The 15,734-nt window shown below is 34.8% G+C and overlaps 1 protein-coding gene and 1 pseudogene across 1 annotated transcript; one reads left to right on the top strand and one right to left on the bottom strand.

Annotated features, from left to right (window-relative positions):
* Positions 1 to 1,823: 1,823 nt before the first annotated feature.
* LOC109130965 (protein IDA-LIKE 4 pseudogene) lies at positions 1,824 to 2,722 on the bottom strand (annotated as a pseudogene).
* Positions 2,723 to 10,714: 7,992 nt separating this feature from the next.
* Positions 10,715 to 12,361, top strand: LOC104765730 (U-box domain-containing protein 29). The gene has a single exon (XM_010489490.3). It carries the CDS (start codon positions 11,037 to 11,039, stop codon positions 12,309 to 12,311), a length of 1,275 nt encoding a protein of 424 aa, XP_010487792.2. The 5' UTR covers positions 10,715 to 11,036; the 3' UTR covers positions 12,312 to 12,361.
* Positions 12,362 to 15,734: the final 3,373 nt, after the last annotated feature.

Here is a 15,734-nt window from a genome sequence, read left to right as displayed (position 1 = left end):
AAAATTGTGTTATTTGATTAAATAAGGTAAAGTTTTTTAAAAACCAGTGGTTATTATTTCTCTTAGAAAAGTGATATATAATGATGTGAATAATTGAGAAGGGTACACATACGTGTATTTGTAATTTTAGAATCGATTGCGGAATTATCGGATAATAATATGATTTTTGCTCTAGTAAAACGTGTAATAATACCGTTATCCTCATCATATTCTACAAATCATGCGGTGTTGGCCATTTTCTCTTCCAATTAAAAGAGTCATCATTTTTCATAATTGTTCGAGATATAATTAGATGGTGATATTTGTAAACGTAATTTTGATGAAAGATAACAAGATAAATAATAAACTAATTTAACGCAAAAAAAAAAAAAAAAATCGTAATCTCGGTTAAAACTTTAATTATAGAGTTTTGGTGTACCTTTTCATTGTAGAGAGGGAAAAAGTAGGCTTTTAATCCCACATTTTTTGAGAATTTTCTTTTAATACTACTAAAAAAGTTTTTTTCCTCCAAAAATACCACATTTTTGTTTTTTTTTTCCAAAAATACTTTAAAAGATTTTTTTTTCCAAAATTACTACAAACACACAAAAAATAATTTTAAGAATGTAGAATTTTTTTTTAGGTTTGGGTTGACACATTTAGTTTTAGGGTATAGTTTTTAGGAGTAGGGTTTAGTATTTAGAATTTAGGAATTAGTTTTTAGTATTAGAACTTTAGTTCAATTATGTGGTATTTTTGGAAAAATATATATTTTAATGGTATTTTTGGAAAAAAAAAACTAAATTGTAATATTTTTGGAACAAAAACCTATTTTAGTGGTATTTATGATAATTGCTTACATTTGTATCCATAACAAGAACCTTCGACGAAAAATTAAGCCTAACTTTTTTGTTAAAAACGGCACATCTTTCGGCTCCGTATCTTTTGTTGTATATGATCTTTATGACTCTATGATCTTTATCTTAATCATGTTCTCCATTAAACCATAAAAAAATCTTAAAGTGAAAAATGTATTTTATACCATATATACATCTAATATTTTTACGAAATTAACTCCAACTTTAGTTGGTAAAAAGAGTCAAATGTAGTTTTTTTCTTTTCTTAAGAGTTTGTGTTTTGTCCTGTATAATTACATTGTTATGAATTTTGATGTATCGTTAGTCTAGCTGAGAAAATAAAAATTGTCACAAAAAGGAATATATATATCTATATATATATATATATATATGCATAGATATCACTGTAGAAAATTGAAAACGAGTGTCAAATCAATCCCCGGGCGTGGCGGGATGGGTTATTGGACACTCTGTACATGACGAAGGCTATTATTATTTTTACGATTTTTACGTTAATAACCCAACCTTGCGTGATTTTTTGGACTATCTTTTTCACTCTTTCTATCTTTGTTTATTATTCAATATTATATTTGACAATATAAATAATAGCTTCATGCACTGCCTATATATATTTCACTATCCTTTGATAGTGTAATGTAGTATATAGTATTATTATTCTTTATATAAAGTTGTGGGACAAAACAAAAAAAATACTAGTAGTCTTAACAATTTTTAGAGACATATTTTTCTTCTTTTCATGTCTCATTGGCTGAACAAGTAAAAGATGACCCATGGTGTTCTCTAGACGGTAATGAAGTTGTTGGTCTTTCTTTTTGGACTTTATAAAAGACGATGATTTTCCATTTTTTACCAATTAAACTTTATAAAATGAGTCTTATCAACAGCTTTGATATAATTAGAAATCAATAAAATGATTAATTAAATGAAGTGGGAAAAAAAACAGATAACAAATTAGTTAGGCAGTGATGAAGTAACGAGATTGTTGCATCTAATATCCCGTCTCGTAAACTTGATCATTTACATATACAAAACAACAACAGCAAAAAATAGGAAGAGTGAGAATAATTTAACAAAGCACAAACCTAATCACAATATCTCTCACCTCTACTCCAAAATAGATTACATGCAAACCAAAAGATCGAGGAACAATTAAAGGGGTCAAACATCTGAAACCCTAATTAATTTCATGTTGAAGCAAACATCAGAGACCGATGAATGGTCTTGTACTCTTTTTTGTGTATGAGTGCATGGATTACATATATTGTAGATATATAGTAGCAGGTATATATGAGAAAGATCGAGTGATCATGGAGACAACCATGCTTGAATACCAATGTCGTTGTGCTTTCGTGAAGGAGCAGAAGCTGGAACAGGGAAGTGTCTTGGAAAGAATCCTAAGAAATGGCCTCTCCTCATCGTGTTGTTGTGGTGATCATAATTAGGGTTTCGGTAGAAAACGCTTGATGACGAAAATCTCGAGGCGTCACAGTTGTGAACGAAGAAGAAGCAGAGTATCAGAAGAAGAAGAGATTGTGGGTTTATTGATAATCTTCTTCTCCAATATTGTGGACGCGTAGGAAACATTTCTTGGTTACAAATCTGAATTCCAGAGAAGGAGATCAATAGAGATGTTTTTTGTTTGGTTTCAGTTTTGGGGAAGTGGGTTTTCGTTTTTGTTTTTGTTTTTGGAGTGTTGTTGAGGATTTTGGATGGAGTAAAAGATGGTAAGTAGTGATGAGATCAGCAAGCAGGTTGAGACTTGAGAGAGAAAGAGACTAAAAGAGAGAGATGAGCTTTTGAAAGCAACCCCTTTTGAATAAGTCTAACTTTGGCTGGAACAATTATAATGGCCAATAAAAGTAATTAAAGGTAAGGCAGAACTGAACATTTCATTTATTTGCTAACCATAAAGAGAGAGCAAATAACTAAAAGTTTCTTCTTTTGCGTGGAAATTATATCTTTTCTTTTTTCCGAAATTTTTGAAGATATATGTTATATGGATTTGGAATTTATTCTTTTTTATACATGCAGTGTCAGGTAGACCGGGGGACATGAAAAAAAAAAAAAAACAGATTATAATTATAATCTAGCTACTTTATATATTAAAACATTAAGGGAGAATAGTTCTAGCTACTTTATCATTTCTTTACATTGCAATATGATATATAAAAAAAACTATTATGATTAACAAGTTTTTGAAAAGTAAATGTCCACAATCTCTTTTATTAGGTCTGATGTTAATATTTGATAATATATATTTCTAATTCTATCTCTTCAAAAAAGGTAAATCATATTTCTCCATCGAGTAGCACACTAACTAATACAGTAAATCGAATGTGAAACTCCTCAAAATATTTTTTACAAAAACAAAAACAAAATTCTAGCTAGTATCCGATGCATACGTTAATTACACAACGGTTTATAATACAGTATATGTAAGAAAAATGTTGATGTAATGCATTGAAAGGAGGAGTGATTTATATTAAGAAAAGCAAAATATATATATATGGGATGGTCAATGAAGAAGGTTTTTGGGTCCCCAATTCCCCAAAGTTCAGGTGAAGAAGATGGAAAGTGGGAACAACTTCCTTTGTACTTTGATATATTATATTCTCACTTCTCAGTAGTCAGCATTGCTTTCTTCATTATCTTTCGATTTTGTTATTATTTAACGTTTTCTCATATGGTTAGTATCACTTGTAAGAGACTGAGGCGAGCCAACCATTTGTCCAACCAAGTAGTCCAAACTACTTTATTCATTAAGTTTGCGGTTTGGAGAATGCTACGTGCTTTCTATGAAAACGAAGCGTTTTGTATGTCTTCTATACTCTATAGATAAAGCTGGTAAGTTATATACAAATACGACATCCATGTGCATAATCAATCTTCGTCTAAACATGTATACGAAAAGATGGAAATTAAAAGCATAATTGCACTATTTTTTTTTTGCTTTTTTTAAAATTGCCATCAACATAATTGCACTGCTTTGACAAGAACAAAGCATAATTGCCATGCTTTTGTAATCATCAGATATATATAAAGAAGCCCATTCGAATGGGCTTGTATAGTTCCCATTATGGTTACTTACATGACTTTCGTAATAAAATTCCCATTCTTTTTACGGCACTTTACTAAAAGTTTTTCATCCATAGTATCACGAATGTTAATATACTCATGAATAATGTCTTGTACGTTTTTTTCATAATTATTATCAGCATTTCTTTTTGATACAAGTAACATGAAATTCCGCAATCCGCATCGTTTGAGATGTTTTGTTTAGTAGAATTTAACTTAAATGCATATCGATACCTTTAGGCTTCAGCTCTGTAGCTCTCCAGAATCTAACAATTTGATTTTCAAATTTCAATCGTACCACAAATGAAATAGGGTAAATGCAGTTGACAGTTTTAATATAAAAAAAAAATAGTCACACTATTCAGGTCTTGTAAACGCAACTAACGAAACTAAGAGTCCGAAAGATATCAAATTCGGTTATTCGAGTCGAGCACCAATGACGAGACAGAGGCAACAGGCAAGAAGAGATTATAAAAAAAAATTGGTAAACATTATTAATCTAGATCCAATTTTTTTAATTTTACCAAAAAATCAACTTAGATAAACACAAAGTAAGTACAAGACACTCCTGTTTTGATCAGTATAGGACGTTTGACTTTAAAACGTGTTTACTAAGACGATATTTTATAAAATATCATTTTACATTTAGTTAATAAGAGTTTAACCAATCATAAAAGAATGTGCACAACACAAATAGTTACAATATATTAAACACATTTAAATTTGCAGACAAATTTGCAAAACATCCTGTAAAACAAAACATAATAAAAACTCTACAACTTTCTATATAACGAAACCTGATCAGGGATCCGTCCGCGGAGTGTACAACACGTTTACTCAAAAACTTGTAGTATTAATATGTATAGCCCACATGAGCAAATTCTTTCTCCTACGGTCGAAATCTTGTTTTATTTTATTGTCAATAATCCCTACAATTATATAATCCGAATCTCTTGATTAGTTGATTATGTAAATGTGTAATCCAAATCTTCCCGTATATTGAGGAACAAAAGGATGATTCTGATTCCATGATATAAAACAAAAGTAAATTGTTATGAAATTATATGTAATCGCACGCGAATGAAAATGAATCATCATTATTCCTATGTTACTTTGCGGTTCCTCATTTTACTCTCATCATCTTCCTTAATTACCCGTAGCGTGTGAAAAAATTTCATCATTAGCATTTTATTATCATTATTCCTCCTTTTATTAGTAGTAATGAGTATAATACCGTCTTTAATTACTCTTTGAAGTGCGAAAAAAATACTAATAAATCTGATTGCATAGCGTTCGAATATTTCAGTCCACTTTGTAGATTAGGTGTTAATCTCTTTTTTTTTTTTTGGCAGACAAGAAACTTATCATTCAAACTTAAACTCTAAAAAGAGGTGAGTTCTTACAACATGATTCAAAATACATATAGAAAGGTACAGATAGAACCTCCATGAGCTTAACAAAGGGATTTTCAAGCTGGACAAGCTTAATAATATTTGAGAAGACTATTGGGGCCATGGTGGATTCGTACTCGAAGACAGGCTTCACGAAATCCTCGACCAGCGGATGGTCAAAGGTGGCTCTGGCGGGTGACACTTTTGAGCTTGTGAAAAGATGTTCCATGGGGGAAACGTTTATAGGGTTTTTGGCCAGCATGGGGACAAAATTCTCTAAGCTTTTAGGACCAAACCACATGAAGTTAGATGAAGCTATAGCCGGGGAATGCCAGAAAAGGGAGACAAAACGTAACAAAGCAGGTGAGTCATCCCTCACATGGAAATGGAGGTAAATGAATTCCACACAAATCTTGTAATCGGTTTGACCCTGGAAAAGTTCATTAAAACCAAGCTTTCGATCTAGTGGCGATAGGGGATCAAGGGGGTTAAAGGGTGTAAGAGAGGGGATCAAGCAATCTGTCGGATCAAAGATATAAAAGTATTTATCCAAGGCAAGCATCCAGACAGAGCTAATAGGCTGAACTCGACAAACAAGACTATCAAGCAGATCTAGAGACACCAATGTTCTGTTACCGAGACAAACTCGACTTGACCAAACAGATACAAACGGTACTAAAGAAAATGGACTTGACTGGAGGTTCTCAGTAACAAACCTAGATAGAGAAGTTCTAGGACTAGTCATACATTGTCGGAAGCGGATCAGCGAAATCATATACTCATAAGGCAAAAGCCAAGCAGAGATCGGCAGGGATTCAGGGTAAAAAGGCGAGTGTATCCAGAGGAAAGATGGCCTAACTGTCAGTTATTTGGGTAAGGAATGAAAATCAAACCTGGGCCATATTGGACTCACTAGTGTGCTAGTGAACGCCGAGGATGTAGGTTTCACCGTCAGAATCTTCATCGGCTCCAGTGTCAAAACAGAGCTCCCGTCCAGCTGCAGCCAAGCAAAGCACTTGGTGAGGGGAATAACTTCCAAGGAGCGGAGAGTTGTTGAGGTTGACAGTGATACGAGGCGGTAAGATCGGCGGGGACCGAGGCAATTGGGGCGTTCAGGGGTCTCAGAGACAACATCTCGCGGCTGGGAGGACCACATAGGAGCCAACTTATCGAGAAGGATCACCGGATGCGGAGGTAGGGGAAAGGGAGAAAGAAGCTGAAGCATGGTCGGAGTTGAGATCCAAAATCTCGAGGGGACTCCGAGAAAATCAAGGAAACAAGAAACAAATGAACCAAGGATGCAGCAAAAGAGTGTAGGGATTGAGAGATTCCGACGCCGGTGAGCCGGAGCTTTATCGGCGTTGGAGGGAAACGATGTTAACGGCGCCTCGGTAATAATGTCTGGAAGAAATATATTAGGGCGAACCGCTGATGGTGATTAGGTGTTAATCAATATTCAGAAAGAACATGTTATATGGATGTTCGGAGACTAACGTTTGTTTAGTTAACAAAATCATCAATGTGTAAATCACTTTACTTAATGTTATATCTTCATACAGAATTAACAAATACAAAAGAAGAATAAAACATTATTCTTATGTATATTTATGAAAAGTAAATAATTTCTTGCATTTTAGAAATTAGATTGATACATATAAACACTATAATGTCTAGCCATTACAACAGATTACTACATTTTATATGCAAACATATATTTTTAATCATCAAAACAGAAAAAGATGTCCAACAAATTATTTGTTAGTAAAACTCAACCACATAAAATTATATCACTTCTTTTGTAGTGATAATAAACTTTAATTTAAATAAATACTAGACTAGTGGAAATTAATTTTTTAAAAATCTATATCAATCTCCCACAGAATTAGCAAACCTTTAATGTGTGTGCATGTAAACTGTATCCACAAACACCCACATACATGCTAGGTAGTAACTGTTGCCAAATCTGTGTTGGGATGATAAAGCTAGTCAAATCTAATAAATTAATCCCTTACAAATATTCTAGAAAACTCCTCATAAATGAGTCGCTAGGAATTGAATGATGTTGACTTCGAACGGGAACATGACATTGGATATGTTTTTTTTTCATGTGATGCAAACGAGTTGCCTCTGCCAATGGAAACCTCAACAATGCAACCCCACACTTTCGGAACTCGATTCTTCCTCATATCTCTATCTTCATCCAAAAAAAAATTGGAACTATTTGCACCACAAATTTGTGGAGAAATAATTGTGAATACGCCTCATTACAAATTTGTCTTTGCCGTTTAACCACCAGACTAGAAGTTGGTGATCTTCATCGAATATGTTATCTCATTTTATAGTTTTCAATCTCACGGTAAACAAATATAACTACTCACGTATATTATTAACTAATACATCATTCTCGGATGAGTTTCATGGTTTACATTTATACAATAGTAAACATAGTTTTCAAGTTGTACGTTTGTGTTAAACTAAAATATATCATCAAATGACAATACTGGCTAGCTAGAAGAAAATAGAACGTAGAATCTTGTCTTTTTTAAAAAAAATCCGTTTAGCATTAATACATTTAGAATTACATGTTCGACTTGATTACTAATTACAAATATATAAGTTGAAAAAAAAAAGAGAGAGAAAAAATGCCAATAGTATCCTTACTTACATATGAGGACAAATGGAAATTATTGTCCACCAAGAACAATAATGGATGGATCAGACGATGAGTGTGGTAATTTATTAAAAGGTGAGATAATAGGAATTGGCGTAGATATTTTTTCCGATTTGGCATAATTGCTAATTGTAGACAATATGATGCACGTTCGCATCATTATAGTTTTATTTTTCTTTCGGTGCAATTTACCCTATTATATTACCCACCCTATTATCAAATTATATGCTCACGAGTTAATATACATATACATACTCAAATCATTTGTCTGCCGTTAGAATGCTACGTACTTAATTACCATTCATCTCTTTTTAATTCATGGACGTGTATATATCTTCTTCAATTAAAGAGATGCTTGATCGGTATCTATTATAAAAGGTTGATAAAATCTTACGCTCGTTTTAACGGCTATTATTCGTTTAATTATGCTAAACCTAATTGAAAGTTAACCTAACTCAATTGTCACAATAATATTCAAAAATAAATGATTCACGAGTCAGCAAGCATTTCATCCTACTCCTCCTACCTCTCTTACCTCTAATAACTGAAATATTTTCAACACCTAAGTTTGATTTTACTATTTAGGCCAACAACTTTCGGTCACCCATGCCTTTTATCACATACTGATCAACAAAAAAATTCAACTTTAGCTGTTTTCCTTATATTCAAAGAAAGAAGGCTAAGAGCTTATAAACAAAACAAAAAAAAAACAAAGAAAGAAAGAAACTATATATACCTATTCAAATAATAATGCATGCAACAAATACAGTAATGGATGAATGAAGAGAAGATAATTTTTGAAAGAGCAAAAACTGAAAGAAGAACAAAAACCAAATGGCACAACCCACCCTTTAGGCATTAGTATATATCACCAAAAGTAATGTATTTTTTATGTATAATATATATACGAATGGCACAACCGTGAGCAACTAAAGCAATGATCAATAAAATAAAAAGTAGGACCAAACTCAAATCCATTGAATAATGAATAATATAATTATAAGGCAACTCCTAATTTTGTTAGCTTCATCAGACAATTAGGCAGTCCAACCATATATACTTTTTCAGACAACTAAAAAATGTAACTGCGAATACTTTTATAATTTATATACGTTATTGTTCCTCACAAAAAAAAAGTTAATATATATCTAACAAACAAACATTATAGTGACCAGAAAGAAGAGAAGATGACAATCCCAGAAAAAAAGAAACGCTTTTGCTTTTTCTCCCCCCGGCATCAAAAACACTTCTTCGCTAGCTTGCTTGAATAATATAATCCATCAAGTTTCTCTTTCTCCGTAGTGGAAGCCAACACAATCTTTATTTATTAACAACATTAAACATATATATAAACTATACAAAATATAAATGTCAAAATATTATTATCCGCCCATGACCAATCTCAGCTTGTATATATGAATGGTGATCGAAAAAGCGGGACGTTTTTGTAACAAAAAGGAAAATCCGCATTTATTATACCATTTATATTATTTACGTTAAATTTGCGGTTTTGTAAAAAACTAAAAAGAAAAACCTCATTAATTTTTTTGTTCTGTTTTGTTATATGAAAAACGCTCCGCTAATGAATGTTTTCCAAATATGGTGTGGATCACTATAAATCCGCTTTCCTTTTTGTTTTTTTAATAAATGATCCATTAATAATTATCCAAATTAGTATTAAAAGAAGGTTTATGGTAACTAATATATTTTTTTAAGTAAAAAAAGAAGATGTTTATGCAATAAATAATTATATTACAAATAATAAAATAAATAAGAATAATTTATATATGTTGTAAATACCAAAAAAGTTAATAAATTATAAATATATAGATTTTAGTTGTGCATAAAAATATGTACATAAAAGTTAAATTTTGGTTTAAATAAATTTGATTATTTTTTTATCATTACAAATTAAATCAATAATGCATAATTAACTAGATTTAAATTTTTTTAAAAAGAAATTATAGTTTCTTCTAGAACAAATTTATGTTTAAACATTGTATTTCTTCACTATTTTTATGAACACAAATTTACATGATTAATTTAAAAGATTTTTTGGTTTTTAAAGTTTATAAATAATAGATGAAATTATTATTTCATTAATAATAAAGAAAACAATTTAATTTATGATATACTTGCTAATTATGTTATTTGTAATATGTATTTATAATATATAATTATATTAGTTAATAGTTTTGAATAAAATAATTTGAAATCCGTACCGCAAATCGTTTTTTTACCAATCAAACATTAATTTGTACTGCATATATTGTATTAACCGCACTTATCCCATAAATACTTTTGTCCCGTATGTACCGCAGTTCAATCGTACCGCACTATCAAATTGTTTGTCCTATACAACCAAATCCGTTGTTACCATTCAGATCTGTTGCTTTTGGTTTCTGATTATAAAAATAAAATAACATATATATATATTTTACATTATAGTTCATAAAAAGTGTACTAAAAATAGGACATGAGATGGACCAAGGCCATGTGGCTGTGGGACGAGACTAAAATAGACCCCCTCGTACAGATATGAGATCCCACCAATCCCACACGCTTCAAACTCACACACGAGTAATGGTCACTCTACGCTGTTGGTTCTGGTCAAAGTCCTCCCCATCAACAAACGACACATCGAAACGGTTACGACTTGACCCAATCCACATACGACCTTACTACTTCTACTCATTGATCCAGAAACGTTCTTTGATTTGTTTTGACCCCTGACCAAAACTTAATTGAATCTTTCAATCTTTTTTTCTAGAATTTCCGACTTGTCCTCAAGATTATTCAAATACTATATGAAAATTATTATGTTTTGGGAATATTATTACTCAAAAAAAAATGTTTTAATGAATTAGGTTAAAAAAAGAGTGACGCAAGCGTGCGTTTGACTCTCTCTCTCTCTCTATATATCTTAAAAGTTTAAAACCCATCAAAGTCTCCACTCACTTTGTTTCATTCTCCATTCTTCTTCTTCACCTTCCACACTTACGCATCTCTCATCTTCCCGCATTTTCTTCTTTTTAACTCGAGATGGGGAGACACGACGATGAAACAGAGACATCGTACATTACAGTCCCTAGCTTCTTCAAATGTCCTATATCTCTAGACGTGATGACATCTCCCGTTAGTCTCTGCACCGGCGTAACCTACGATCGAGCCAGTATCCAGAGATGGCTCGACGGAGGTAACAACACTTGTCCCGCTACTATGCAACTCCTCAAAACTCAAGATCTCGTTCCTAACCTCACTCTCCAACGTCTCATCAAACTCTGGTCCGACTCTTCTGGTGCCGGTTCTTCTCCGGTTCCGGATCCTCCCTCTGGTCAAAAAGTTCCAACCAAGGAAGAAGTTAACGACTCGTTGAATAGACTGATGACGACGCTAGATAGAGACGATGACGTTCGTATTGAGATTTTGACTAGGATCGTTCGGTTCTTGAAGGACTCTGATTCGAACAGAGAGTTTCTCAAGAAGAAGAAGACAGAGTTTACAACAATGCTCGTTGGTATCATACGAATGAAGACGACGACGAAGAAGAAGATGGAGTTAGTTCTAATGGCGTTTAAGATTTTGGATACGATCAAACCAGATCGTGAAACGTTATCGAATCTGATGCTCAACGACGACGGAGGAGATTGTTTAACGGCGATGCTCTTAGCGATCCGACGAGGGGATCAAGAATCGAAGATCGAAGCCGTTAGGGTTTTGGATTGGATCTCATACGACGCTAGATCAAAGCTCTTGGTCGCGGAACACGACGGCGTTTTAACAGAGACGGTCAAATCGATCAGCGTCACCGAGTCAGATCCGAGTTTGATCGAAGCGAGTTTATCTTTTCTAATCATGATCTCTAAATCGAAACGAGTCAGATCGAAACTAATCGCCGCTAAAGTAATCGTCAAGATCAAAGACATTCTCATGACCACGGAGATGATGAGCGTCTCCGTGACGGAGAAGTCACTGAAGCTGTTGGAGACTCTGTCGTCGAAGCGAGAAGGGAGAGCGGAGATATGCGGGGAAGACAACGGGAGATGCGTGGAAGGAGTTGTGAACAAGCTTTTGAAAGTGTCGACGGCGGCGACGGAGCACGCGGTCACGATACTGTGGTGTTTGTGCTATGTTTTCAGGGAAGGTACGACGGTGGTGGAGAGGAGTAACGGAGTGACGAAGCTGTTGGTGGTGATACAGAGCAACTGCTCGGCGATGGTGAGACAAATGGCTAAAGATCTGATTAAAGTGTTGAAGATTAACTCTTCTGCTTTGTCTGCTTATGAGACCAAGACCACTCATATTATGCCTTTTTGAATTTTATATTTTTGTTATTATTATTGAATAAAACAAAACAGAACCTCAAACAACTCTTCTTAGAAAACCTTTATTGCTTAGAAAATAACTCAAAATTAAGCTTCTCACAAACTCTTAATCTCTCTTAAGTTATGCCACAATCTCGACACATCCTTATATATAGAATAAGAGACATAAAACCAAATCCTACTTGAAATAGGTTTTAACTAGATAACTCCTAGAATACTTTGAACTAATCCTAAACCATCTCTCGGTAGGAATAGTCTAGAAGCTTCCTCTTTTAACTTTGCTTGTCTTTCAAGCTTAAGCTAACATTCTCCCCCTTAAGCTTGACTTCCTCTCTTGCAATATCCTTGACACCCACAAGATCTCTCATCTCCATGAATTTAATTTGTCCAAGAGCCTTTGTAAGTATATCCGCATTCTGCTTGCTCCCTGGTACATGCTCCACTTTGACCAAACCATTCTCAACACATTCTCGAATGAAATGATACCTGCGGTGAATGTGTTTACTCCTGCCATGAAAAACAGGGTTCTTCGTAAGGGCTATGGTGGATTTGTTATCTATATGAATCACCACTTTCTCACTTTCTTGTCCAGTGATCTCCCCGAGAATCTCCTGAAGCCAAATAGCTTGTTTAGCTGCTTCAGTGGCCGCCATGAACTTTGCTTCACAAGAGGACATTGCCACAATTTCTTGCTTCTGAGAACACCAAGTTATCGGACAATGATTGAGATGGAAGACATGCCATGTTGTACTCTTCCTATTGTCTTCATCTACATTGTGACTACTATCACTGTAGCCAACTAGTCTTGCCTCATCCAAACGATTGCGAGTGATTTCACTGTAACCTATCAACCCTGTCTCAGCTGATCGAGAATACTTAAGTCCAAACGAGAGAGTTCCACGCAAATATCGAAGAACCTGTTTTAAAACTGCACCATGAGATTGCTTAGGTTCGTGCATATATCTGCTTAAGACTCCAAGGCAGAATGAAAGGTCAGGTCGCGTGTGTAATAGGTATCGTAGACAGCCAATGTTCCCTCTATAAACCCTTTCATCAATACCAGCTTCATCCTGTGCTTTAGACATCTTTAGACCCGACTCCATTGGTGTGAGCACTGCATTACAACTTCCCAAACCTGCTTCCTCTAGGATCCGACCTGCATACCGTTCTTGTTTCAGCAAGATACCATCGTTACGCTGTGAGACTTCAATGCCTAGGTAGTAGGTGAGCTGACCGAGATCACTCATTTCAATTTTTGCAGCCATGCCGTCTTTGAAATCCTGAATGAGTCTTATGTTTGATCTTGTTACAAGCAGGTCATCGACGTAGACGGCTACAAGGAGATGATGATCTTTCACCACCTTACGATTCAAAGAAGCTTCCTTCGAACACTTTTCGAAGCCTAAGTCCTTGAGAGTTTGATTCAACTTAGCATTCCACGCCCTTGGTGCTTGTTTCAAGCCATACAAAGCTTTGTGTAGCCTATAAACCTTAGACTCACTACCTGCAACAACATAGCCATCTGGTTGAGACACATAGACCTCCTCCTTTAAATCACCGTGGAGGAAGGCCATTTTCAAATCTAAGTGGTGGACTTCCCATCCTCGTGAAGCAGCTAACACGATGATCAAACGAACAGTCTCCATACGAGCTACAGGAGAGAAGACTTCATCGAAATCAATACCGTACCTTTGAACATAACCTTTAGCTACTAATCTGGCTTTATATTTGTTAACACTTCCATCCGAGTTTCTTTTTATCTTAAACACCCATTTTAGTCCAATCGGCTTGGCTCTTGCAGGAAGATCAACTAAAATCCAAGTATTATTATTTGTGATAGAGCAAATCTCATCATCACAAGCGTTCCGCCAAACCTGCAACTCCTTTGCTTCGTCAAAATCCCAAGGTTCTTCATTTGAAGCCAACAACAGACGATCTCCCTCAAGTTCAGCCATAAGTACATAGTCATCCAAATATCGAGGTTTAGTCACTTCTCTTGTCGACCTTCGCAATACAGGTTGAACCTGTTCTTGTTCTTCCTCTGTAATCGGTTCTGCAACAAAACCCTCTTTCTTAGCAGATTTTGTGGTTAAAGTCATCATATTTTCTTCACCAATATCTTCCTCCCCTGTTTATTCTCCGCCTTCCTCTGTTTCTTCTATTTCTCTGATCACAACACTGTTACCGGAGGTTGGTTCAAAGTTTATTTTGAACCTACCCGAGTCATTTTCCTCTCTTTCTTTGTTCCACTTCTAGCTCGAATTTTCATCAAACACCACATCCCTATTAACAACAATTATTTGCTTTGAAGGATCATAAAGTCTGTAGGCTTTTGATCCTGGTTCTGTGCCAAGATGCACTAATGCTTTAGAGCGATCATCCAATTTCTTCAGGTGCTGGCTTTCGATCTTTGCATAACCAACACAACCAAACACTCGAAGATGCTCCAGGTTTGGTTTCTTGTTTTTGAATACTTCATATGGTGTCTTATTCACCAAAGCTTTAGTAGCCACTCTATTTATGAGATAAGTAGCATGTCGTACTGCTTCTCCCCATAAGTAATTTGGCACTCTCATGTGCTTAAGAATACTTCTAGTCATCTCAAGCAGAGTCTTGTTCCTTCTTTCAACCACACCATTCTGTTGTGGTGAATAGGGTGCTGTAAGGTGTCTAAGTATACCTGATTCTTCACAAAACTTGTTAAAATCCTTGGATACAAATTCTCCACCACGATCCGTTCTGAAAGTTTTTATCTTGGCTCCTGATTCTTGTTCAATAATAGCTTTAAACCTTGTGAATGCTTCATTCTTTTCTTTCATAAGAAGTGTCCACATATAGCGTGAATGATCATCAATCAATACAAAGATGTATCGATTACCAGCTGTTGTAGTAGGCGTAATAGGTCCACAAAGGTCTCCATGAACTAGTTCCAATATGTGTGAAGCTCGGAATGAAGTTGCCTTCGGGAATGATTGCCTTAATTGTTTTCCAAGTAAACACGATGAGCATGTTTCTTTATCCATTGTGAAAACAGGTACACCTGTGACCATTCTGCTTCGTAACATAGACTTCATACCCTCGATCCCTATGTGTCCTAGCCTGGCGTGCCACTTTGAAGACTCACTTGTGGTCACAACTTTTAAACATCGAATGCTCTCGACTTGCATCGCCACCTTATAAAGTCTATTTCTTGACCTATTAGCCTTGACTATAAGTTTCCCATCTCGGTCACATAAAGTTAAATAGTCCTTCCTCATTCTAACATCACATCCAGCTTCTGTAGCCTGACCAAGACTGATGATATTGTTTCTTAATTCTGGGATGAAATAGACTTCATTCAAGATCTCTCTACCGCCATCCTCGCACACAAACAAGATTGATCCTTTGCCTTTGATGTCAATTCGAGAATCATCTC

This window comes from Camelina sativa, chromosome 19 (assembly GCF_030686135.1).
Source record: "Camelina sativa cultivar CO46 ecotype springtype chromosome 19, ASM3068613v1".
NCBI lineage: Eukaryota > Viridiplantae > Streptophyta > Magnoliopsida > Brassicales > Brassicaceae > Camelina > Camelina sativa.
This window is presented reverse-complemented; position numbering and strand designations above follow the sequence as displayed.

Coding starts and splice junctions, on each gene's coding strand:
- LOC104765730 (XM_010489490.3), top strand. CDS start 11,037: ATGGGGAGACACGACGATGAAACAGAGACATCGTACATTACAGTCCCT.